Genomic DNA, 26533 nt, shown 5'->3' with positions numbered 1-26533 from the left:
GATCGTTCCTGTAATAAGCTGAATTTCCAACAGCAAAGCTGTGCTGAACAGCATCGAGTGAAACACTCTGGGATGCTGAAAGCTCTCCCCTGAAGGATTCAAGATCCAAATTTGTCAGCCTTCTTCCCCTCACTTAAATACTCATTTCCAATGAAAACCAGATTTCTTTTCAAGGGAATCATAGTGTTAATACTCATTCATCATTTGGTAAGCACTTGCAACTAAATTACCACCTTAAAATATGTGGGGAAAAAATAGAAGCCATTTGCCAAAGATCATTTGTCAATGGCAGCTCAAGCCTCTTACCCAGCATATTTGATGTAAAGAAGAGAGCATCAGCCCCTCAACACACTGTCTTTTGACCGACATATAGAATTGTAAAGAGGTAAACAAAGTTCAATTCAAATATCTTCACTTCTGGGAACCAGATTACTTTTCACCTTAAGAATAGATATCAAGCACTGCTGAAGTGAACGTGGTGGCTGGAAGCTGCTCTTCAAAAAAAGACGGGGTGTTACAGCACGCTTTCATTTTGCCCAGCTAACAGGAACATCTGGAAATACAGATGGTCAGGTGAAAAAAAAAAAAGGCAAAGTTAAGAACATTTATTTCACTAAAGATTTTTATATTGATAAAACTGAAGCAGACTCAAAGTGAGGAACTGAAAAAGTATTCCCTTCTCAAAGTGTGAGAAAGCAATGCCTCAAGTTAGCAATTTTCCATTAATGAAATTCCAACAGATTTAGTTCCATTTGTAAAGAATTCACATCCATTTCAATAGGATTAGACACACACCAACATCCATTCTTTCACTCTGCCTAACTTTGAACATTTGTCTTTTTCAGTGACACTTAAGGTTGATCTTGCTCTCTCTCCTTTGATAGAGAGAACCAGAGTGGAGGCCAGACCTAGGAGCAAAATTTGTGTCCTCTACTGGCTCTGCAGCAGAACGTGAACCATGGTCTTATATCCAGCCCTGCAATACCAGCCAGCTCTTCATGAGAAAGCAAGGCCTTGGACCAGGATGTGGGATCTGGTGTGCCAATGACACACTTGGCCACATAATGATGGCTATTGCAGAAGACCTTACACTGCCCTTCCAGTGGTACCGAGTACCATGTTACCAAAGGGAGTGTATTTTGGTGATAAAACATGCCTGCTTCCACAGAGATTTCTAATTTAGGTCTGAAAAAATTACTGCTCACCCAAATTGTTTTCTTCTTCATCACCGTAACCCACAACTGCATCATAAATACAGCCTGAGCTAAGTTACACAGCAAAAGTTCTCAAACTCCAGCTGCAAAGTGGACAAGCAAGAGGGAATCATCATGGCTGAAACACCTTTCTTTACCACAAGCTAGAGAAAAGGTAGATTTTTTGGAAGATTTTGTGTATGATGTCCCTTGGAAAGTGTGTCGCATTTTGCATCAAAACAGTCTGTTGGCAATCTTGGCCTGACTGCTCCTTCCTGTGCAGGGCTACAGAGAAGTCTGCAGAGGATGAAGATGGCCTAAGCTTTACCTTAAGGCATTTCAATTTTTATCTTTTTTGCAGCACTCAATGTCCTGTTCTTCTGAAGGGTCAGTGTTCCATATGGAGTGCGCTTCCAAGAGGTTTTCTTCAGGCATGGAAAGCGTTCTGTTTTTAATCCAGACCGCAAGTTTTCACACCAACAGAGCAGCAGCAACCCAAGCAACAGGTCTGCATACCATCCAGCATCCCTACGCTTAACAGTTTGTCCACCCCTTAGCCAAGGCAGCACAGGATGAGAGATGTTGCTGCTTTGAGGAATGTAAATGGCTCATGGGTTGGGATGAGCTCTAATGAGATACTTGCTGCACCCAAGCAGCAACTGGCACTAGAAACAGAGAGAGATGCTGGTACTATGGGTGGGAACTATTATCAGACAACTCATGCACCATGAGAAACAGACACCTTGGTAAGGGGAGTTTTGACACTGCCTTGTTGGAAAGGCTGGCTAAAAGGTTTGCAACATGCTCTCTGCCTTCTTACCTTCAAATCTGTGATGGATCTCAAGATAAAGCTATCCTGAGATGGGACTGGTGCCTACAGACTTCAAGCACTTACAACAGTCACAACCCTCCATATACAAGTTTGGAGGTGATGTCTAATTGACAAAATATGCCCTGAAAAGAATCAGTGACCTGTAAACCTTAAAATTCAGTCTTCCGTGTCACAGATGTTTCTGGCGGGATTTTATTGAATCATTCCCCTGAACAGTTCTTGGTGCAGAGGTTTAAGTGCAATTTCTCCCTTTATTACTTTTATGACATACTCTGCTGGACCCTCAATGAGCCAGTGGCACTCCATGTTCCTGGGATCCAAGCCAGGCTAATTAGCAGTATCCATCTTCTCCTCTTCCACTAACATTGTGACACTTCCACAGCCCAAACCTGCAATACTCAGACAGATGGAATTACACTGTATTTTTAGTAAACCTGAATCTTCAAACTGATTTTTTAGGAACCCAGGCACACTAACAATTGAGTGCTCCATCCCTGGCAGTGTTCAAGGCCAGGTTGGATGAAGCCTTGTGTGGGATGGTTTAGTGTGAGGTGTCCCTGTCCATGGCAGGGGGGTTGGAACTAGATGATCTTGAGGTCCTTTCCAACCCTAGCTATTCTATGATTCTATGATTTTAAGGGGTTAGAAAGGAGAGGAAAGGAGTTTCTACAGCATTACTGAGGTCACCTGCGTTGGAGTCCTTATGGTTGGCTGTGAATGTGAGCTCAAAGCTGTGGCCAGAGCTGTTCCTAGCAGGAAAAAAACTTAACACTGGCCTCATCTGCCTGGAAGGCATCCCTGCAGGATCTAGCTAAGGGAGACAAGAAGCTGTTGTAAGGGTGGGCTGGGCATAAACATACGTATATTCAGGCAAATCTTGCAGTGGTTTGTTAGGCTAGATCCCATCAAAAAGATCTTGTGTCACAGTGAGTGAAGAGACTATTTGGCTTTCGTTACCTTTAAAATACATAGAGGTTGTACAAAGAAATTGAGGAGATGGAATTTCATTGAAAACAACCAAAACCAACCTCATGAACAACCAAATATTCTTTGAGGATGAATTGCATGACTAAGGATTAACATTATTACTACCACATCAACATGAGACTAAGAGTGCAGAGGTAGCCACTATTTGCAGGAAATACTTATTCGTTACTGGTTCAGTGCTGAGCACACCTTACAGAGGAAGAACAGACCAGATTTCTTTGTCTAATTCATACAGTTAACCTGTAACCTGTATGCTTATTGTGCCATATAACAAATTTTGAGCCAAGGAAGAGCCAGCCTTTGAGCTGTGTCTCCAACACATATGCTACTTGCTGGCTATGTTAACACATGGGAAACTCATCTGAGCATGCACTAGCTAAGCAAGGCTGAGCACTCAGTTTATTCTACTACCCAAGGACCCTAGGAGTACAACAGATGTACTGGAGACATATAGGGGGCACAGAGTTATAGAATCATAGAATCATAGAACAGTTAGGGTTGGAAAGGACCTCAAGATCATCTAGTTCCAATCCCCCTGCCATGGGCAGGGACACCTCACACTAAACCATCCCACACAAGGCTTCATCCAACCTGGCCTTGAACACTGCCAGGGATGGAGCACTCACAACCTCCCTGGGCAACCCATTCCAGTGCCTCACCACCCTCACAGGAAAGAACTTCCTCCTTATATCCAAAGAGTCCCTCCCCAGCATCCCTATAGCCCCCCTTCAGGTACTGGAAGGCTGCTATTAGGTCCCCACGCAGCCTTCTCTTCTCCAGGCTGAACAGCCCCAACTTCCTCAGCCTGTCTTCATACGGGAGGTGCTCCAGTCCCCTGATCATCCTCGTGGCCCTCCTCTGCACTTGTTCCAGCAGTTCCATGTCCTTTCTATGTTGAGGACACCAGAACTGCACACAATACTCCAGGTGAGGTCTCACAAGAGCAGAGTAGAGGGGCAGGATCACCTCCTTCACTTGAAAGACATTTTTGAGGCGCCCATCACACTGCACTAGATGCCAGCACAAATATGAGCATGCCCCTCAGTCCCACCTGCCCTGCTCCATTTGGGTGTTGTCTCTAGCTCTTTAGAATCATTGTGCAAAACCCAAAAGGCTTCTAAAAGGTCAACTAGATTTGTTTTTTTCATGACAATGAAAGACAAGAAATTATACCCAGTAAACCCCATTCCTCTAAGGCAACCAGACTTACTGATTATTTTCTTCCATTCAAATAGAGGAGCACATAGTGCCAGCCACATCCAGCTTGGTACTGTACATCTAATTTGGTGAAGTGTATCAGGATGAATTTGTCCTCCAGCACTGCTATATTCCAGGTAGAAAGAAGAAGGCATGTATCTGCATGGCTGAGCTCAGCCCTTGTCAGTTCCATCACAGGCTGGGGTGCTCCAGCAACTGCTTTCCTGCAAGCACAAACCAGAAGCTGAAAACTGGTGTCATCACCTCCACCTGGTAAGTTTTATCATCTTTCTCTCAAGCATAGGCCCTCTGGGAAGAGAATTACCAATAGCAGAGGACTGCTGTGAATTTACTCAGCCCTAGCTGAGGACTGATGCTTCCTTGCAGCAGGGATAGCTTTCTGCTGTGCAACTGACACACCGCCAGCCCAGTCCATCTCATTCCACTGCCTCCTGCAGGAGCTGGGAGCTTCTTTGTGTGAGCTGACACCTATACAGCTAGACCACAGGATAAAGGGTTCAACAGACCTCTAGTCAGACCCTAACATTTTATGAGCATGACTCATACGAACGGACTTCTTTGTCTTCCTGCATGATCCCACAGTGTTATCCTGCCCAGCAAGCGTAACTGGGGATCTGCATTGCAGGGAACACACAGCTGCTGTCATCCAGACACTGCTGAGTGGTGACTGAGCCAGTGGCAATCAGGGCTTCCAAGCCCTGGGAAACACTTTGGTGAGTGCCCTGAGGAAAACTCAGCATTTGGGTACTACAGCCAAACTACAGTTATCTGTTGTCAGGGTTGTTATCCTCCAAAGCCTGGGGAGAGCCAAATGTGGACGCTTTTTCCACAGAGACAGATGCCTTGGGAACTGCACTTCACTGGTGCAAGGAAAGGGCAGCTAGGGAGAGAAAAGGGTTGTATGGGGTATTGCAGTACAGGCACTATCAGTTAGGGCACGGCCTGTGGCACAGCAGTTTTTTCAAACACAAAATGCTTGACATGCAGCTGAGTGGAGCCTCAGATAAAAACACGCAATTTCTTTCTCAAAGTCCTACTTAAAAATCCCTAAACTTTCAGGAGTTGTTCCACTGACATAATAGGCTCCCATTCTTTCAGCCTGTTAAGAGCTGATATGGCCACTCCAAGTTCATTTTTAATGAGACACCACTTTTATGTTGGCCTTTCCTTCATTTTCTATGGGTATTTGGCCTGTGTGAATTTTGATAGCTCCCCTTTGCAAAGGGTAATGCAACCACTTTGTAGCCACGTGGCTTCTGCTCCTTGCAGTTACTGCTCCCAATTAAGAGGCACCTTCATAGCTGCGGACAGTCCCCCTTTGAAAGCATAATCATTAACGGTCCCTAGCAAAGCCATAATAGGTTGGGTATTAGTTAATACCAACACCTCAACTTTGATGGCTATGACAGAAATAACACTATCTCTTTAATAACTTGTATTAGCCCTGTAATCTTCTGTACAGAAAAATACAAGTGGCTGGCGGGGAGTTACTAGACCTGTGCCTAGCTATAAAAGGCACTGCCAATAAGCCACTGAAACTGTGGCACTTACTACAGTGCCCCTCTTCTCATACACATTTAAAGTTGGTTTTGATGAGGAGATAACCCCTGATCAATCCTGCACGCTGTTTCAGCAGCACAACAGCCGTTCAGATCTTGAGCTGGCAAGCTCTCAAAGCAGGCTTTTATTAGAGCAGGACTAGTACACAGCACTCAAGGGATACCTTGCCATGCTGGAAGGGCTGCATTCACCCAGAAAGAGGGCAGCTTGAGTAGCCCTCTGCTTGTCCTTCAGGGGATGCAGAGGTCAGACCTACCATAAAAACAGGGTTTCTGAAGGGGGATTATCTGTTTAGACCTTTGGTTTCACCACCCCAAATTAAAAGGTAATATACATTGCTGCTGATGCAACAGCTGGAAATTAAACAGAGCTGCTGCGGTGGGCAGAGGGAGGCAGCAATAGCAGGGCTATTTGGATCCCTATGGTGTTGGCTCCCAGTACTCATGCCTACCTGCTGTCATGTGCTGGGCAATAAAGTTACAAACACAGCCTGGTGATGTCCTGAAGATGCCTGGTGAGCCCCAAGCCCTGGTGCTTCTCCTGAGGGCATCCTACCCTCTGGCACAACCAGCCCCGCCAAGGCAGTATGTAGGTGCTACCAGTTCTCAGATACAAAAGTGGGTCTCCAGAATTGCCCTGTCCAAACTTCACTGGGAAGGAAAGGTACCATTTATTCCTGGGCAGGCAGCCCTGACCTTCAACAGTGTTGCATGACAGGCCAACACAACCTTACTTGCTTCCCCCAAGTCACGGGGGGCTGGCACCATCCTTGCTCATTCAGCTGTTCTTGCTTAATCTAAAATGCACCAATCTAAGCTCTGTTGTTTCACCCCTCTGATCTGACTTCCAGTTTGGCAACCTGCCCTTCTACACAAACCACCTACTTTCCCTCTATACAAACTGCTTTTTCCATGAAGAATGTAAAAATGAAAGCCATTTCACCAACATCAGCAGCAGCACTGATCTGAAAATGTTCACATGAGGTGTGGCAGAGGACAGGGAGCTTCCCAAGCTACTGCTTGGATAAAGAATATTCATGCAAGCACACCTCAAGGAAACTAGTGTCAGCCTGTTCAGCAGCTTTCCCCCGAGCATGTGTGAGGGGACATCAAGGGAGAGATGGAAACTGCCTTCTTTCCAACCTCCTGGTAGTATTGCCCATGCCAAGGCTCCCTTGACCTGGAGTCCCAACACTGAAGGTCCCCCCTGGTTTCAGTAGAGGTGGCGGCACCTGCATGCAGAGGTCCTGCTGCTAGTAATGCCCAGGGCAGGTCTAGGCTAGAGGGCAATCATGCTTCAGTCTCCTGCTCACATCCATACTCAACCCACAAAATACTCCTCCTGCCTTCATTATCCTGAAGCACCTTGTAAAGCCCTTGCTCAGCAAAGTGCTGACAGCACATCTCAGTGCTATTGCTTCCGTTTGTCCCCAGAAGAGAAGAAGGTTTGCAGTTGGACAGGACAAGACTGCTGCCCAGCAGGAGCCAGGGCAGATAAGCCATCACCCTGCATGCATCCCCCTTCTATCAGGAAAGCCAGCACACAGCATGGAGCCCCACACTAGTGGCAGTTTCATGTCTTCAGCATCACGTTGCAGGTCTGGCTGTCAATGAGGGGCAGCTCCACCTCCTGCAGAACCAGAATCAGTGCCACAGACACTATGGGAGCAACAAGGCCACATGCAGCATCTGCAAGACACCTTGCCCCTCCAGCCGAATGATCCAACAGCCCCATTGCCCGGGATCTACATCCAACCCCTTCCCCCAACACGCCAGCAAGAGGTACTGGGGGTCACACACCAGGTGCATACATGTGACGTTTTTTGCAGTGACATTCTGAAGCAGTTTGGGATCACTGAGCAGATGCTCACAACTGCTTAACATGAGATAGAAGTCCTGGCTAAGAGACAGCATGCTCTCTCCTGGAAGGGCTGCTGCAGGAAGTGGGGACAGGCAAGTCTCTTCTGTCTCCTCTACTGTGGATGAGTCCCAAACCACTGGGGATGTAAAATTAAAAAGCAACATTCACAGACATTCCCACCTCCTTTAAAACCTACCAAATCTTAAGCAAGGCCAATTCCTTTGAGGCAGCAGTTTTCTGGTACCTAGAGGAGAGAGTATAAAAGAGTATACATTTTTATGAACAAGGGAACTACTCCTACTTCTGTAACACTTTGTAAGGACAGCTCTGCTTGCAAGAGGCTCTGATACGCATACATGAATATTCACAGCAGCACTGCAAAGTGCTCCAAGGTCCCATGCTGAAGGAAAACGCTGATCTGCACATCCTTACTGGGGCTGGTCTTCTGACAAGCAGAGGAGACCTGATGAGCAAAGGGCTGCTTAAATTTTCCATCTGGCAGGAGTCACCTTCTCTTGCATTTCTATTTCTGAAAGTGACTCCTTTCCCTTATTTGTTACCCTTTATTCCTCCAACTGTGACCAGAAGACCCTGTCATTTGGCTCACCTTTCCCCGGCCATTTGCTATACAGTATCCCAGCCTGGGAGTCTTCATTCCTGTAGGGAAGGCAGATGGGCTGTACCGCATTCCCTGCGGAGGAATGGGTGCGCAAAGGAGTGTATGAACCCTGTGCTTCCAGGAGCATGTCTGATTTACAGCTACAAACAGCACCCTTCAAGTCACACTGTTCCTTTTCTACCCTTCACAAAACACCACAGTCACATGTGGGTGTTTAGGAACCAAGGATACAAACTGAAGTTAGTAACATAGTTGAATTTATACATGGCAAATTCAGAGACAGAGATCAGGAAGATTGTTAGCTGCCTTTGAATGTTAACATAAGCAGGGGGATACCTGGGAAGGGGACGAAAAAAGAAGGGAAACAGCACGGCAGAGATGAAGAGACAGAGCAGTCTCATGCAGTGTGGGAAAGGCTGATGCTTGTGAGAAACTCTTTACATCATTCTCACCAAAGACCAGAGCTGGTCAGATCAGAGGAGTTATGCAGGACATGAAAAACTCAAAGGACTTCAGCTCGATCCAGACTCATACTGGTTAGTTTTCCTTGATACTGGGAGAAAAACGGACCACAGTTGTCCTCGGCTGCCTTGACAGGGCGTTGGTGGTGCCAGACCTTTAAAGAGCTAAGCAGGGAGCTCTGCAGTTTCTTTAGGGGTTGTCCATACCGCTCAGATGCTGGCATGGCCAGTTCATGCCAAGAGACGTAACTGTTTAGCTGCAGAGTACAGCACATCTCCACATCCATCTCTGTAAGGAAACTGGCAGCCCTCCTCATGCTGCATGTCAGGATGTCTGAGCCCTGAAATGAGCATTTCTTGGGTGTAATTTCCCTTATTCCTGCCATGATGGACAAACTGTAATCCAAACCGGTGGGTTAGTACATGACCGTGACAGAAGGTTATTTTATGCTGGCTGATCTGCCATCTGATGGTCAGAGGCCGTCATGGCCAGTTGGCTGTAACCCATTGTAGCTCTATACAACTCAGGAAATTGCTGCTGAAAAGCCTAGGAAGTTAGAGATTTGTACCAGTTCCCCAACAGTGACAACCTAAAATTACCTCAGAAGCTTTGCCTTTGCCAGAAGTGGAACTTGGAGTGAGCAGCTTTTAATCCAGCCTGCTTCTCAGTGGGCAGGACCTTTGCAGCTAATAGCCCAGGGTGATGGCCAGGAGGAAGCTGATGGCTTTCCAACAGCTAGCTGAGAGTTAGCATTGGCACAACAGGGCTGAAGGAAATTGCGCTGGTACAGCCTGTACGAGGGGAACACAAGGACATGAAGAAAGCAGGGGCGCAGACACAGAGCACAGACCCTGACCGAGTGATAAACTTCTGGGACAATTAATCAAAGCCTAGGACAAAAATTAACACAATTGTGCTACTTAGATAAGAAACAAAAGCATAACTGAGGGGACATTTCTCCAGTATAGAGAACATGAGAAGGGAAGGAAGAGGGGTGTTTTTTCTAGACCAGTGGATCAGCTGAGGACTCAGCCTCTTGCAGTGGTAGCTCATCCCCTTGGGCTTCCACTTATCATAGCAGGCTGGGTGCTGCAGATGCAGCAGGGCCACATCACAATCTATGTAGTGCAGCCGGTCAGCATGGGGTGGATGATGACACACAAGACAGGGATGCTCTGTTCCTGCCTCTCTGCCTGCTGGAGCTGGCTCTCCCCCACTGTCACCACTGGGTGCGAGATTCCTGGTGGGAAAAACAAGCAGTGCCGGGGTGATGAAGGAAGGGCCTGGGGCCACAGAGCAGACTCCGACAGTGAGTCTGCAACCCTGCAAAGTGCTTCTGCCCTGGGAACTGAGGCTGGCCTTCAGTAACAAGGCTTTCGGCTGGGCTGATCTTATACTGGCAGCAATGCAGAGGATCCCTGACCTCCAGATGGAAAACCTGGACTTATTTTTGAATTAATAGAATCATAGAATGATTAGGGTTGGAAAGGACCTTAAGATCATCCAGTTCCAATCCCCCTGCCATGGATACATAGGTTTCTTGTTTCATCTGCTATCCATTAAGCCACTGTTCATACCTGGGCAGCACAGAGCTGCCAGGAGGCCTGGGGAGGTGCCAGCAGACTTCACTGGAGCCAGCTCAGTTCAGAGCAAAGGACAGTTTATCTTTCGCTTTAGGTCTCACAGAACCTTTGTGCCATTTTTGGCCTTGAAACATGAAGTTCAGCCCTTGTTTCCTGCAGTTTGGGATCCTAAACTGCACATGAGAAACTTTAAAAGCAGTGAGAACTGATTGCCAAGTCATTTTGGCCCCATAAATCCTCCTTTCTAATTTTATCAGTGAATTTATGATGGGATCAGAGGCCTAAATCCAGGCACTTTATGATACTAGACAAGTATGGCCATTATGGTTTTTCTGTATATTTTATAAACACTATAATGTCACAGTTAAAACTTAGAGCAATCAGCTCCAGCAGAGTCAAAACACCATTCACTGTTTCTTTTAGCAGTTAAGTAGATAGCTACACTATCAGAGTTACCCAATAGATGGATGGTATATCCCATCTTTAGCAAGCCAGATCTTTAGCAAAGGAGTTTACTCTTTTGCTACCAGCTCTGGAGCACAGGGTGGGATAGTTCTGCCCTCAATAGGAGACCTGAATTGGGTTCATTGATCCACCTGGTAACAAGCGCTGCAAGAAATGCCCACAGGAGCCACACAGCTCACCTGTGCTTCAGCTGTCAGTGTTCGGTGTTACCAGCTCCCACAACGCAGGGTGCAGCACAGCAGTGAGCTGTCTTTGCCATGAGGGCTGATTAAAGGTCTGCCTGAACTATTGCTGAAATAGAACAAAACCCAGACCCGAAGCAACTGCCTTTTGTCTCCAGACTGTGTTTACTTGAGAGTCCAGCGCTCAGACGAGAGCTTTGAAGCCTATTTGCTACTGATTTCTAGTAGATTTTTTTAAACCCCTGTCCTCAATCTCTTCTCTAACCCCCATGGGACTGCAAGAAAGTCTGACTGCTGTGAAGTACCACCATGCTATTTAACCCATGCAGCCTCTGGAGGTGGCAAGTCTGGGCAGTTTGGCTTGAGGAGGATAATACACACTTTATTATGGCTGCATGCCCTGAAGCACAGCCCCAAACATTTTGAATCAAGGTATAGAGGAGTTCAACCTGAGCCTTTGCTTCAATGCTTTCTACTAAATTAAGATTTCTCCTTTTTCCCCCTCCCCATTCAGGGAAACCCTGCCTCTCATTTTCTAATGACTTAGAAAAGTAACAGATTTACTAATGGCACAGCTCAACTTTAATCCCAGGAGGCAGTTTACTGGAACTGGAAAGTTCCCATACTTCCCAGCAATGTCTGATACCAGGATTGCCTGGCAATGCAAATGCTGCAGTAATGGGAACATCAGAACAGCATTGGCAGCATAACACAGAGATTAAAAGCACTGGCTAGTTTTGCACAGAACAGAGAAACAAGGACGTGCCTCATTATCAAGGTTACTCTTGTGCATTGAAATTTTTATACCATAGCAACTTTCTCATTATTCAACATTAGTCCTCAAAAATGATGCTCAAATTGAGCGAGAAACAGATGTGAAGCTGACTGGTCGGCAATTACATTATAATGGATTATAAAAGGGCTGGCAAAGGGGCCACTTATATCATTGTCCCTGCACATTAAGAGGTCTTTAGCACAGCCCATGAAGCTGGTCTTGCATTTAAAGTACAGAAACCAATGTGACTGCTAGGAGTTAACAAGACAGTTACCAGAGCTGCTTTTACCAGGAAGCAGCAGTGCTTCTTCTGACTCAGAAACACTTCTCCGGATGCTTGCTTAGTGATCAGGGCTTTTTAAGGACAAAGCCCTTTAACGATTTAGACTTTTAGGAGAACCATGGTAGCATGGAGACTTCCATACCCTGATCCCTGCCCCAGGACTGCTCACACCTCATAGACATCCTGGGTGCCAAGCAGGACTTGCTGCTCCAGGTTGACCATGCAGTGAGCAGTGGTGATAACCACATCTTCTCAGACCAGGCTGCCACTGTGGAAATGGAAATGGCCCAGCTGAAGGACATCCTCAAAGAAAGGGTCAGGTACATTTTGGGATGATGTGACTCCCATTTTGTCCTAGAATGTGAAATAATAAAGATGAGCCCAGCCTGGAAAACAAATTTTCCCTCACAGCATTAGTGTGCGGGACGCCCAGCTACCTGGAGTCCATGGGGGTCATTCCAAGCCATGGCTGAACCTTAGCAGCCACTTTCAGCCTCAAGGGTGCATGAGACAAATGGGACTCCAGAGCACACCAAAACAGAGGGGACCAGATGGGCATCTCACTTTCTTACTGGTTCAAGAGCTTCCCCAGGTCTTGATACTAGCCAGCGGTCCTTAGATTCATCCCCCTGATCCCAGCAGCCTACCCTCTCCCTGCATCACCCCTTCCTGTGCCTTTGTGCATTTTATGCTACGTGCAAACAAGAAGTACTTTTCAAAACAGAGGCGTGCCCTGCTCAGTTATTTATAAAGTGTCATCCCACAATCATTGCGCACTGCTTTTGCTTATGTGAAAGCAAGACACTGGGCAAAACAACTCTCCCGTGCAACAGGGGACCAGAGAGGCATCCTCTCTTTCCACCTCTGCAGCCTCTTTCTGCACCATAAACCAAGGAAGTCCTCAACAAAAACTCTGCAGCTACATTAGCTCACACCAGCCAGAGATCTCATCTTAACCGTTACCTCAGCTCATTGCCTCCCACCTTATGAGGGGGAATCAACCTGGGAAGCTGAACAATAAGGACTTTAATCCAGGTTTCGCTCCTGAGAAAACGGCATTCAATGACTGGAGGATGAATCACAGAATCACAGAATCACAGAATCCCAAGGGTTGGAAGGGACCTAAAAAGATCATCTAGTCCAACCCCCCTGCAAGAGCAGGGTAACCTACAGTACATCACACAGGAACTTGTCCAGGCGGGCCTTGAATATCTCCAGTGTAGGAGACTCCACAACCCCCCTGGGCAACCTGTTCCAGTGCTCTGTCACTCTTACAGTAAAGAAGTTCTTCCTGATGTTAACGTGGAACCTCCTATGTTCCAGTTTACACCCATTGCCCCTTGTCCTATCACTGGATATCACTGAAAAAAGCCTAGCTCCATCATCCTGACACCTACCCTTTACATATTTGTAAACATTGATGAGGTCACCCCTCAGTCTCCTCTTTTGCAAGCTAAAGAGACCTAGCTCCCTCAGCCTCTCCTCATAAGGGAGATGTTCCACTCCCTTAATCATCTTTGTGGCTCTGCGCTGGACTCCTTCAAGCAATTCCCTGTCCTTCTTGAACAGAGGGGCCCAGAACTGGACGCAATATTCCAGATGCGGCCTCACCAAGGCTGAGTAGAGGGGGAGGAGAACCTCTACTGACCTACTAACCACTCCCTTTCTAATGCACCCTAAGATGCCATTTGCCTTCTTGGCCACAAGAGCACATTGCTGGCTCATGGTCATCCTCCTATCCACCAGGACCCCCAGGTCCCTTTCCCCTTCGCTACTTTCCAGCAGGTCAACCCCCAACCTGTACTGGTACATGGGGTTGTTCTTCCCCAGATGCAAGACTCTACACTTGCCCTTGTTAAATTTCATCAAGTTTCTCCCCGCCCAACTCTCCAGCCTGTCCAGGTCTCGCTGAATGGCAGCACAGTCCTCTGGTGTGTCAGCCACTCCTCCCAGTTTTGTGTCATCAGCAAACTTGCTGAGGGTGCACTCAGTTCCCTCATCCAGGTCATTGATGAAAATATTAAACAGCACCGGTCCCAGCACCGACCCCTGAGGAACTCCACTAGTCACAGACCTCCAGCTAGATTCTGCGCCATTGACCACAACTCTCTGCCTTCTTCCTTTCAACCAGTTCTCGATCCACCTCACTACTTGATCGTCAAGCCCACACTTCCTTAGCTTATCTATGAGGATGCTGTGGGAGACAGTATCAAATGCCTTACTGAAATCAAGAAAAACTACATCTACCGCTCTACCATCATCCCTCCACCTAGTCACTTCCTCATAGAAGGCTATAAGGTTGGTCATACATGACTTCCCCCTCATAAAACCATGTTGGCTGTTCTTAATGACCCCCTCGTCCTTGATATGCCTAGTGATGGAGTCAAGAATAAGTTGTTCCATCATCTTTCCAGGGATGGAGGTAAGGCTGACCGGTCTATAATTACCCGGGTCCTCCTTCTTGCCCTTCTTATAGATTGGTGTGACCTTTGCCATCCGCCAATCCTCAGGCACCTCGCCCATTTCCCACGACTTACCAAAGATGATGGAAAGTGGCCTAGCAATGACCTCCGCCAGCTCCCTCAGCACCCGTGGGTGCATTCCATCCGGACCCATCGATTTACAGATGTCCAGTTTGCATAGCTGATCCCTAACCCAATCCACATCTACCAAAGCAAACTCCTCCTTTGTCCTGACTCCTTCTGGGGCTATAGAAATCCGGGGCCCTCGGGGAGAGTCTGCAGGAGTAAAGACAGAGGCAAAGAAGGCATTCAGCACCTCTGCCTTCTTTATATCCTCTGTCTCCAGGGCACCCACTTCGTTCAGCAGTGGGCCTATATTGCCTCTTGTGTTAGTAGTAGAGATGGCTCCTGCCTCTCCTCCACCTTTCCCAGGAGGAAGGCAGCACACTGCAACACAGACCTGTCAGGGCTGCTCTTGACCACCTGCCTCCTACCAATGATTAGAGTGAAGAATCACAGCTGTAGAACATGCCCCAAGTTCTTCAGGTTGACAGGATGAACTCCACACTCCAGCCCTAAAGAGGAGACAGGAGCAAGAGTGTTTTGCAGTGAAATATGGACCCACATGCTCAAATACATCGACTCAGGCTTTCCTGGCAGGTAGGGAACCAACGGGACAAATCCCAGGGGTCACAGTTATCCAGACTCCAGCCTGAGCTTCAAACTGAAGGCAATTATACAGAGACAAATGAAAACATACAGGAACAGCGTTTATTGCTCAGAAGCTGATGTGCACAAAGCTGAAGTCTCCTGTGAGGTACTTCCATGATGTGTATGCACAGTCACAAAAGCAGCAAATTCAGATTGCATCCAGTAACCTAATTATTCTTAATGAAATGCAACTGGGACTTACAAAGTTAAGTAACAAGTGCAACAAGCTATAATGACACCACCAGCCTTTATTGAGTTTATTTCAAAGCTTCCACCCCTTAAATGCCCTGAGGGGCTTAACCTGAGCAAGTAAAGTCATCATGAAAGATCTTGTGTCTGAACTAAGCTGGTCTACCACTCAGTCTTGGCTTTGGCCTGAAACACATCACAAGGAGACAAAACTTTCTCCTACCACTTTTGGCACTGACCGTGCCTTAGAAATGCAGACAATGAGCATAGGAAAAGACAGATGGCTGGGTCTGATTGACTTTTAGATGCTTCACTATGCAGTTTGAGATAAATTCCTGGCAATCTCATTCATGTTTTCTTGTGATTTCCCCACCAGTCCTCACCCAGCAGGGAGTGATACACACACTGACAAGCCTGCGAGACTTGTGCTGCCCCTCCGTGTGTCAGCTCCAGAACATGATCATCACAGCAAGGATGACACAGGAGGCTGGGACACAAATGGAAGGAACCCACTACAACTTCTCATACCAGAGATCTGCTTCTCCTTCTAGGTGCTGGTGGGAGAGGGGTAGCATCAGGCTCCTGGCTCCTTTGCTGAGGACAGCAGCTCTTCTTGACTCCTTTCAGCTGGCCTCTATCTGCACCAGCTAAAAATCACTTTGTTAATCACTGCTGTCCATGTGTTCCTCATGCCAATAGGAATGGTCCCCTGCCTCTCCCAAGCCAAGGCTGGGATGAGTTCAATTTCCAGCCATGCAAATATAAACAATATAACGCTTATGAGTTAGGAGGTATCCACATTGTGTCTGCCCTGGAAAGAGCTTGGAATCACTGGAGTCACCAGAGACTGAGCCCGGATTCAAAATGTTGCTGCCACAACAATGCCCCTCCAGCTGTCCCTAACTTGGGGTCTATGTCCTCTGCATAGGCTTGAAGGCACTGCTCCTTGCTTAACCTTTCCACCAGGTTGACGGACATTAGGAAGCCTACCTATCTCCCACACCACCTCATCTGAGTGCCAGTGAAGAGCCCACATCTTCCCCTCTATCCAGACAGCCCACCACCCCAAGACCTCAGAAGTAACAAACGGTACTCACTGCACAAGGTTGTGGGGATACCTGCACAACTCCTGCAGCACTCCTGGCTGTAGAGGGGCTGAACTACTTGCTGCCCTGTTCAGTCCAGCTTCTCTCTCCCCTTTTTTAATGGCATTTTATCACATTCCCAGAACTCTCTGGCCTCAAAGCATTTGACTACTGCAGAAAGCTCAGTCACAAAATCAAGCACAATTTTCTAAGCCACTGACCTGGACCAAGCTCTCCCCAGCCCTTGCTGCTGACTAGCTTTTCCAACAAGAGACCGCGATGATTATTGCAATAGCAGCGAGTCTACTAGTGAAGTAGAAAATAAATAGACTTTATCAGGGAGGGAAATGATGGAGAAAACATTATTCCCATAGGTGGGGAGAGAAATACCATTAGCAATAGCAGAAGGACCAACATCATACTGAAGCAGAGCAGGAATGATGGCCGTTAACTAGTTACAACATCTCTTGCCCCAGCTGGGCAGGTCTTTTTAGCATTAGCTTCATTACAAGGAGCAAATCACTCTAATGATCACCATTCTTGTGCCCACCTTGACCCCCTTTGCAGCCTGCCCCATGCTTATTTCCCTCTCCTACCTCAAAGCATCCCTAGGAAATACATTTTTACAGGGAGGCAGGAGCAGGCCAGGCAGTGAGCTATAAATACATTAGCCACTGCAGGAGAATGTGCAAGCAGCATTTGAGAACATGCTGCCATTCATTGCCCTCCTAGACACTTTCCTGACCCGAGTGCCCCAGGGTCGCCAGTGAGCAAGATCAGTGGGACCAAGCTATTCCTTTCTTTCACACAGCGGCTAAACAGCCTGCATGGGGAACTCGCCACAGCAGTCAAGGTGAGGGCTGTGGTGAGCAGTACAGAGACAGACAGGATAAGAAAGGCTTCCAGTTCCAGCAGAGCTACACTAATGGCAACCCAAAAATCACTCACCGTGGGCAAGCACACCAAACCCTAGTATGATCTATGAAAGCTGACTGGTTCCATTCACTTGCTTCGCACCTTAAAAGACCCATACACCAGCGCTCGCTGCTGCAGCCTCCACATCAGGGCATACCCCCCACAGCTGACACACAGGACTCACCACACGGAGCAAGAAGGAACACCAGCAGCAAGAGGAGCTCTGCTCTCACCATGGCCCACACAAGGGGCCCAGTTCTGGAGCCCAGGCTACGCTCTGCCACACACAGAAGGAACAACTCTCCTCCCCCCAGCTAAGGAACCCCTTTAATAGCTGAGGGCCAATCGCTTTTGGCAGGTGAGGCTGCAGGGCTGCAGCTCAGGTGGGTCTGGAGGGTCTCCAGATAAGGCTTGCTGGTCATCTCTAGCCCCATGGGCTCTCCTGCTTGTAGTCTGCTGTCCCCTACCCATGCAGACAGCATCAGGATCTAATGTCCCCCCTCACCACTGCCACCAGACCTGAGCTGCCCCAGTGGAAACAAACTCCATTGCTTTTGCAGAGGAGGGTTAGCACAGGCAAAGGAGAGGTGATCCAAGTTCCTCACCCTGTGGTCTCTCCTCACCCTGGAAGAGCATGTCTGTGGGGTACGGTGGTGTGTTTGACGCTCTGCTCGCAGAGGACACCGAGAGAGCTGGACACCTCCAGCAGCTTTTCACCCCTGCAGCAATACCTGAGATTTAATTACAGAATCACAGAATCACAGAATCCCAAGGGTTGGAAGGGACCTAAAAAGATCATCTAGTCCAACCCCCCTGCAAGAGCAGGGTAACCTACAGTACATCACACAGGAACTTGTCCAGGCGGGCCTTGAATATCTCCAGTGTAGGAGACTCCACAACCCCCCTGGGCAACCTGTTCCAGTGCTCTGTCACTCTTACAGTAAAGAAGTTCTTCCTGATGTTAACGTGGAACTTCCTATGTTCCAGTTTACACCCATTGCCCCTTGTCCTATCACTGGATATCACTGAAAAAAGCCTAGCTCCATCATCCTGACACCTACCCTTCACATATTTGTAAACATTGATGAGGTCACCCCTCAGTCTCCTCTTCTCCAAGCTAAAGAGACCCAGCTCCCTCAGCCTCTCCTCATAAGGGAGATGTTCCACTCCCTTAATCATCTTTGTGGCTCTGCGCTGGACTCCTTTAAGCAATTCCCTGTCCTTCTTGAACAGAGGGGCCCAGAACTGGACACAATATTCCAGATGTGGCCTCACCAAGGCTGAGTAGAGGGGGAGGAGAACCTCTCTTGACCTACTAACCACTCCCTTTCTAATGCACCCTAAGATGCCATTTGCCTTCTTGGCCACAAGAGCACATTGCTGGCTCATGGTCATCCTCCTATCCACCAGGACCCCCAGGTCCCTTTCCCCTTCGCTACTTTCCAGCAGGTCAACCCCCAACCTGTACTGGTACATGGGGTTGTTCTTCCCCAGATGCAAGACTCTACACTTGCCCTTGTTAAATTTCATCAAGTTTCTCCCCGCCCAACTCTCCAGCCTGTCCAGGTCTCGCTGAATGGCAGCACAGTCCTCTGGTGTGTCAGCCACTCCTCCCAGTTTTGTGTCATCAGCAAACTTGCTGAGGGTGCACTCAGTTCCCTCATCCAGGTCATTGATGAAAATATTAAACAGCACCGGTCCCAGCACCGACCCCTGAGGAACTCCACTAGTCACAGACCTCCAGCTAGATTCTGTGCCATTGACCACAACTCTCTGCCTTCTTCCTTTCAACCAGTTCTCGATCCACCTCACTACTTGATCGTCAAGCCCACACTTCCTTAGCTTATCTATGAGGATGCTGTGGGAGACAGTATCAAATGCCTTACTGAAATCAAGAAAAACTACATCTACCGCTCTACCATCATCCCTCCACCTAGTCATTTCCTCATAGAAGGCTATAAGGTTGGTCATACATGACTTCCCCCTCATAAAACCATGTTGGCTGTTCTTAATGACCCCCTCGTCCTTGATATGCCTAGTGATGGAGTCAAGAATAAGTTGTTCCATCACCTTTCCAGGGATGGAGGTAAGGCTGACCGGTCTATAATTACCCGGGTCCTCCTTCTTGCCCTTCTTATAGATTGGTGTGACCTTTGCCATCCGCCAATCCTCAGGCACCTCGCCCGTTTCCCACGACTTACCAAAGATGATGGAAAGTGGCCTAGCAATGACCTCCGCCAGCTCCCTCAGCACCCGCGGGTGCATTCCATCCGGACCCATCGATTTACAGATGTCCAGTTTGCATAGCTGATCCCTAACCCAATCCTCATCTACCAAAGCAAACTCCTCCTTTGTCCTGACTCCTTCTGGGGCTATAGAAATCCGGGGCCCTCGGCGAGAGTCTGCAGGAGTAAAGACAGAGGCAAAGAAGGCATTCAGCACCTCTGCCTTCTTTATATCCTCTGTCTCCAGGGTACCCACTTCGTTCAGCAGTGGGCCTATATTGCCTCTTGTGTTAGTTTTATTTGCTATGTATTTGAAGAAGCCCTTTCTATTGTCTTTAACCCGACTAGCAAGATTGAGTTCCAAGGAGGCCTTAGCTGTCCTAATTGCCTCCCTACATCCTCTAACAACTGTCCTATATTCCTCCCAAGCGGCCAGCCCCTCCTTCCATAATCCATAGATTCTCCTTTTCCACTTGAGTTTGCCCAGCAGCTCCTTGTTTAACCGTAAGGGTGAAAACTGTCTGACCCTTTTTACAGAGAGAGCTGCAAGACCAGCTGGGAATGGAGCTGCCCTTTCTCCTTGGGCCAGGAGCTGCAGGGGCCCCCTGTGTGCTGTGGTGCTGCCAGGCACACGAGGCCCTGCTGTCACCCACAGCAGAGCAGCTTTGGGGACGTATGGCCCAGCCTGTCCCCACTTGCCAGGCCACGGCCCATCGCCATACTGCCCCATGGCCAGCTGGCAGTGACAGGGCCCCTCTCCCCTGATAGTAACACCACCAAACTCTATCTGCAGGCAGTGAAGGGGGGCAAGACCACCATGGTGTGCTCCTTGTTGTGGTGAAAAGGCAAAAGCTGCACACCGCTCCGCAGGGCAGGATCCAGGCTGTGACCTGGATGTACATCTTATTTCTCTGTCAGTATAAAGGAGGGCCTGGAAAGGTGGGCTCTGGGTAGCAAGCTCCATTAGGAAACCCTGCACTGTTGGGATCCGGGAGAACTTCAGGATGTATTGGCTGACTTCAAAGTGACCATACTACGGAGGGGTTTGCACAGGCCAAGATGGCAGGAAACGCTCTGGCTTATGTTCAGGGCTTTTGATGCTCTTTCAGGTCCGTTTTCAATGGAGGTGTTTATCACCCAAGCCCTGGGAACACGCAGGAACGTCTGGGAATGTCTGCCAGGATGAAGGGAAGTAGAACAAAATGAGTTTCTTTTTAATTTCTGTTCTATTTTTCTCTTTCCACCCTGTAGACTTATTTGATACATTCCCCACAGATGCATAAAGCCTGACATGAAGATCTTGTGTCAGTATAACATGTCCAGTAAGCACCAGCCCTCATCCTTTCTTATGCTCAGGCTCCAAAAAATGCCTGCTCCAGTATTTTCATATGGCCAGACACAAATACATGGGCTGCATAGTTGCTCCTCCATGACCAATAACTGGGATTCCTTGGGCAGTGGAAACTGGCCTTTCCACCTCCAGAAGAACTTGTTTATGGTTGGTCCTAAGGAACACTGGCCCCACAGCCAAGAGAACAAAACCAGACACAGCACTCACTTTTCTACTTTTTATATAAAATAGACATTTACATACATTTTGCTTTGCAAAGTCTTTGAGCGTAACTCCTTTATGTGAAATGTAGCCATAAATCCCATGGTGAAAAAAGCAAAGACTTTGCAAATTCTTGTATCACTGACATACATCCGGCTGCTGCTGTGCAAATTTAGTTTAAAAAGATCTCTATTCCACGGGCTGTTTTCTTGTTTTGTTGGGTTATTTTAAAGGTATGCACGACTGATTAAAAGAAACAGATACAGAAATGAGAACCATATGAACAACAGCCAATGCAAACAACTCCTGCAAGAGAGAAACACGCAGCGTGACATCCACTTCAGGCAGAGATTTTGACAGTAATAGAGTTGTAGAAGCCATAACTTTTACAGAGGATACCACTGGGGGTATTTTCCAGCAGAAATAGTTTTTCAGCAAGTCAGTACAAACATGGCAATGAAGTTTCGCACAAAGGCATCGAGATTACCTGAAGCAACTTTGCCACATTGAATCACTAGTGAATGCCAAGCGCTTTTTTATTTCTTTTTCTTTTTTTCTTTTTTTGCTGCTGGGTTTAAATGTACGTGAAAGCACAATGGTGCATTTAGAAACTGTTGCAAGAAACTGATGGCTGGGAAAAAAATTAACCCTCCAAGGGCTAATTTCTTCCAAAGATTGTGCATAATTGCATATATAGGAAGATGGAAATTGAGCACTTGGTCAACTTAATCACATACAGATTGAGGAGACTTAAGCATATATCGCTACACTGAGCTGGAAGACAAGTGGGGCAAAAGATCATACAAGTATATTCTGAATTGCCTAATTACTAAAATTAGAATGACAATTATGTTCTTTCAGCAAATATCGTACACCATGTCTGGCCTGGTTTCTGTAACTGCTGAGCTTTCATAGCTTTGGCATAATTCTAGGGGTGCCCAGCCTCCCCTGCAAGTTAGGCTCTTAATTTTGGATTTTTTTTTACTTAGACTTCTTCCACCCATGTGCATGCACCCCGTTCTTGTTGAGATCTCCGGAATGAAGGCTGTTTCCACTGCTGCATTCACTTACTATTTGGCCAAAATGAGTTGCCTGCACATTTATAGGAAAATCTAAGTCCAAGGAGTCTATAAGAGAGAGAAAATGCCCCCACCGCATTATTTATCCCAGGGGTGGAAAAGGAATGGAAACAAAGTATGCTGGACTTTAAATAAGCAATAAAGTAAAACAAAATCCGTCAGCTGGAAATGTTGTTCATGGGGAAAGGAAAAAGCAACACAATTATTACAGTTTTCATTTAGGATTAAAATGCACAGTGAGTACACAAGAGTCCTGTCTAACCAGCTTTACGTTAATTCTCCACTTTAATATTGGTGAGCACTGAGGTTTAGCAAATACAACTTGCAGAGAAAGTGAACTCTCCCCCACCAGGTAGAGCTTCAGCCATTTATTAATTTGCAATCTCTGCTAACCATGCTGAGTGCTGGACTTGGCAGAAAACAATGTATTTATAACTCATTATTTTAGAAGCTGTGCAATGCTAGGGGAAGAGGACATTGCCTATGATTAATTAAGATAATATCCAGTTATCACAAAGTAAGACACTCAATTTATCTTCCACAATAGCATGCTATTTTGGTGGAGGCAACGCATTTCATACCATATTCCATTCTTCTTCACCTGCAACAAACCTTTCACACGATTAATGTCCTGAACAAACACAGCATTTCAGCATGAACGCCAATGAGACAGAGAGTCAGCTCAGAACTTCACAAGTGTTTAACTGCTTTGGTAGCTCATGGTCTGAGTCGTCCTCCAAAAATGCTGTCAGTTTGCAGACCATCATCCTGCATAGATGGGGTATAAAGTGCTGGTTCAGGAAAGCAGGGCTCATTACTGAGCCCTCTTCTCTCCATAACTACCATAAACCAAGTCCAAAATGTGCAGAGTCGGCCTTTCTGCATATAAACATAATTAGGTTCAACTGGGATTGAACTCCATAGATACGTTACCTGCCTAATTCAGGTGAGCGGACGAACATACGTGATGCCTTCCAACCAAACCACCTCCTTCACTGGGAGGATAGTCTCTCTATCTATCTATAGTCTATCTTTCTATGTTATTCTGCAAGTAAGACAGTGTTGCAAAAATGGTAATCCTTCTCCAGGATCTGGGAGGGAGGCACCCAAAGCTATATTACACTTTTACACATGCACCAGTTTTAGGAGGTCAAGGTGGTTCTTCTAGGACAAGAGCGAGACAATCATTTCTATCAGGTCGCTCAGGGAAAACAAACTAAGATTTAAACCAAAGTTAAAAACACAAACCCAAGTCTTTCTCCTCACAAAGCATTGCTATAAAAAATACAACTTCTTCTATATATGAAAAAATACTTTTCATCGGCCATGATTTAAAGCCACACTGCTGTGGGGCTTGTAGAATATATAGTATTTATTTAATATATCTTTATGAAGCAAAGGTTATAGCTGATACACATTTTTAAATGAGAGGCATCTCCTCCTGCCCCTATCCCCATGTTTTAGGTAGCTGTCACAGCACTCTGCAGATGCCTCCTCCGCTGGGGGCTTTGCATGGGACCACTGTCCCAGGCTGCACCTAACACCACTCTGCCAGCCCCCAGACTCGATGCCATGCAGTGGTACTGCAGGCAGCCAAACAGCCTAGGCACGGGGAGCTTTGGTGAAGGCAGGCTCACCCTGGGGAGAGGCAGAGAGCTCTAAGGTGTAGGTACCTCTGAATACCCCACTTTTGCACCATCTACAACCCTGCAGTGCATGGTGGGGAACTGACTGCTCTCAGAGGCCATTTAAGCTTTGGTTTCCCCATCCCATGGGATTCTGCTGGCATGACCCCATCTCTTCCCAGACGTCCTGGCAGCAGCAGGGCTATGCAAAGCTACTCCATGCATGGCATCCAACAGGTCCCCAGTGCAGCACCTGCACTGGGGACCTGCAGAAATGTCAGGTCAGCAAGCCTGTGGCCATGAAAGTCATGTGAAATGACAGCGGTTGCTGACCCAGACCCAGGACCCTAAACCTGACCTTGGCTCCAGAAAGCAGAGTAGTGTATTTGGCCTGTGGGGAAGAAGGGAAAATTCACCAGCAAAAGACTTGCTTATTTTGGTCCCAGCTTCTCCTCAAAGGGAGAGAGCCCAGAAACATGTGTCACCACCTTTCCCCCACCAGTGCTCTCTCCCTCTCACCTCTGCCTAGCTGTAGGCACTGGCTGGTCTCCTTGGCCAGTGTGGATCTGTACCTCCCAAGTCCAGCCTCATCTCAGTGGGCACCCAGCCCTGGCAGGGCAGACGTTTGCACCAGTCTGGGCTCCCTCTAAGCTCCAAATGCAGGTGGGGTCATGTTAATAATTTGCCAATAATTTGACCATCAGCACTGGCTAGACACAGCGTTTTCTACATGAAGCCAGTGGAGTCAGCAGCACATGGCTGTCCCATCACACTGAGCGAATCTGGAGCTTGCCAAGGTGCCACGGCCAGCGCCAACTAAAGCCAGGTGCCACGTGGCACACAGGTTTTTCCTGGCGGGTGTGTATCAAGGAATCACATACCTAATGTGAACTGTCATTTACTAATAGTGTCAAACCCTGGCATGTTCTTTTATAGGAACTGGCCACAAACCCTGGTGGAAGCAGCAGAAGCGCTGTTATTGCAGTGACAGTACGGCCCAATGTGCTCTGCAGCCATTTGCTTTAGAAACATCATTAGAGGGAATTATTCAAGCACACCTTGATGGTACTGCATTTTTCCAGCTTCAGACAATGCGAGTCACAACACCCAGCCATGTGGCCAGCTGTGAAGGATACTGCCCAATTTGTATAAAAAGAGAAAATATATTAATTATTTGATTATTATAAGTTAAATAAATAAAGCTCAAAAATAAAAGCCCCAATTCTGAAGAGATTTTGTTCTCCCACTTCAGTATTCAAAAATATAGATTTATGACTGATCAGCTATAGGTCATTTTCTGCATCTTTCGGGGGAAGGGGTGAGAACACTTTGACATAGCATTTTGTCGGTTTTATCACCATGATAAATGGGCTTTGTCCCTGCATACCCATAAAAAAAGCCTCCTTAGTACCTTTCCAGGCCTTAGAAATCTTCCCTCATTCTCTGTGGCTTTACTTTACCTCCTATATGGATCAGAACGGTTGGGTTTATTTACTGGGGACTGGACAGGAGGACAAGTAATCCTAGAGCTTCCTATTGCCTTTGGATGCTTCTATTTTTTTTCAGAGTAATAATTATTTGGCCTGGAGGGAGAGGGAAAAGGGTAAAGCCATATATTTGACAACATTGTCAAACCTGATTAGCACAACATGACTATCTTGTAACACATTCAGGTGAGGTTTTCCCTCAAAGGTTCATTTGTCCTACTTGTAGAATCATCCTTCTAGGGTGGTATTTAGATACTGTTTTCCCTTCCTTTAGAATAATTTTCAAGTCACATTTAGAGCTGTACAAGTGGCTACCACTTCCTCAGCATTAACCCATTGACACCTTTTTATGTGACCATTATGACCATTTTTCCTGGCTCAAAAGGACCTGGCAGCACTTGCAATGAAGCCTATTAGTGGTACTTTATGTGAAAAATCTGAGCCTATGTTGAATAACAAGAGGCGCTACTTCACCCCTGCTGCGATGGATGAGTGCCTTTTCTCCATGGTTTCCCTAGTGATAACCAAGATATTGAAGGTACATGTCCCACCCACACTCCCTGTGTGCTTAAAATGGGTCCAGCCTAAACAAAAATCTTGATCAAAGGAAGGTTTTCATTCATTCTCCAGCATGTCCCAGAGGAGCCAAGTGTCTCCTGTAACTTTGGTCAAACGTAAGCATGCATTCAAAATCTGCCTTCCGTAAGTCTGAGTCCTATCAAAGTTCCTTCAGAATCACTTTAAGAATAGGCTTCCACCATACTCTTCTCCAAGGGGCATGAGCTTCGTTCCATTGGTGACTGAATGCTATGTTTGGTCTTTCTCCTGGACTTCCTGAAACCGTTTCTCCAAGCGATCCAGTTTGGCCAGATTCTCCTTCAGCAACTTGCTGTTTGGAACCAGCTGTAAGGCTTTCTCATAGTAGCCGCGGGCGGTGATGTAGCTCCCCTACAAAGAAAATGAGTGGCAGATTTCATTCACATTCCCTGACATAGAAAGTTAATTCCTTGGGAATGGTGAAGACCATAATACACAGGAAAAAGAATTTATAAAACCTGATATTGTTAGGTAACAGGAATACTTCTTTGTTATGAAATGGGTCACAGAGTGCCATTAGCCTAAATTTGGTCAAACACACAGTGGATTTACATTTGTCTGTTATATTGTACCAGAAGAGTTAATTT

The 26533-nt window shown here is 46.9% G+C and overlaps 1 protein-coding gene across 1 annotated transcript in view; it reads right to left on the bottom strand.

The window, feature by feature from the left end:
- Positions 1-21160: 21160 nt before the first annotated feature.
- Positions 21161-26533, bottom strand: part of TMTC1 (transmembrane O-mannosyltransferase targeting cadherins 1) — a 149392-nt gene continuing 144019 nt past the window's right edge. The window contains exon 20 of the mRNA XM_065682077.1: positions 21161-26297. Coding sequence (XP_065538149.1) covers positions 26157-26297 — 141 coding nt within the window. The 3' untranslated portion in view covers positions 21161-26156. The remainder of the gene's footprint in view (positions 26298-26533) is intronic.

The sequence above is a fragment of the Lathamus discolor genome, chromosome 1 (assembly GCF_037157495.1).
Source record: "Lathamus discolor isolate bLatDis1 chromosome 1, bLatDis1.hap1, whole genome shotgun sequence".
Taxonomy (NCBI): domain Eukaryota; kingdom Metazoa; phylum Chordata; class Aves; order Psittaciformes; family Psittacidae; genus Lathamus; species Lathamus discolor.
This window is presented reverse-complemented; position numbering and strand designations above follow the sequence as displayed.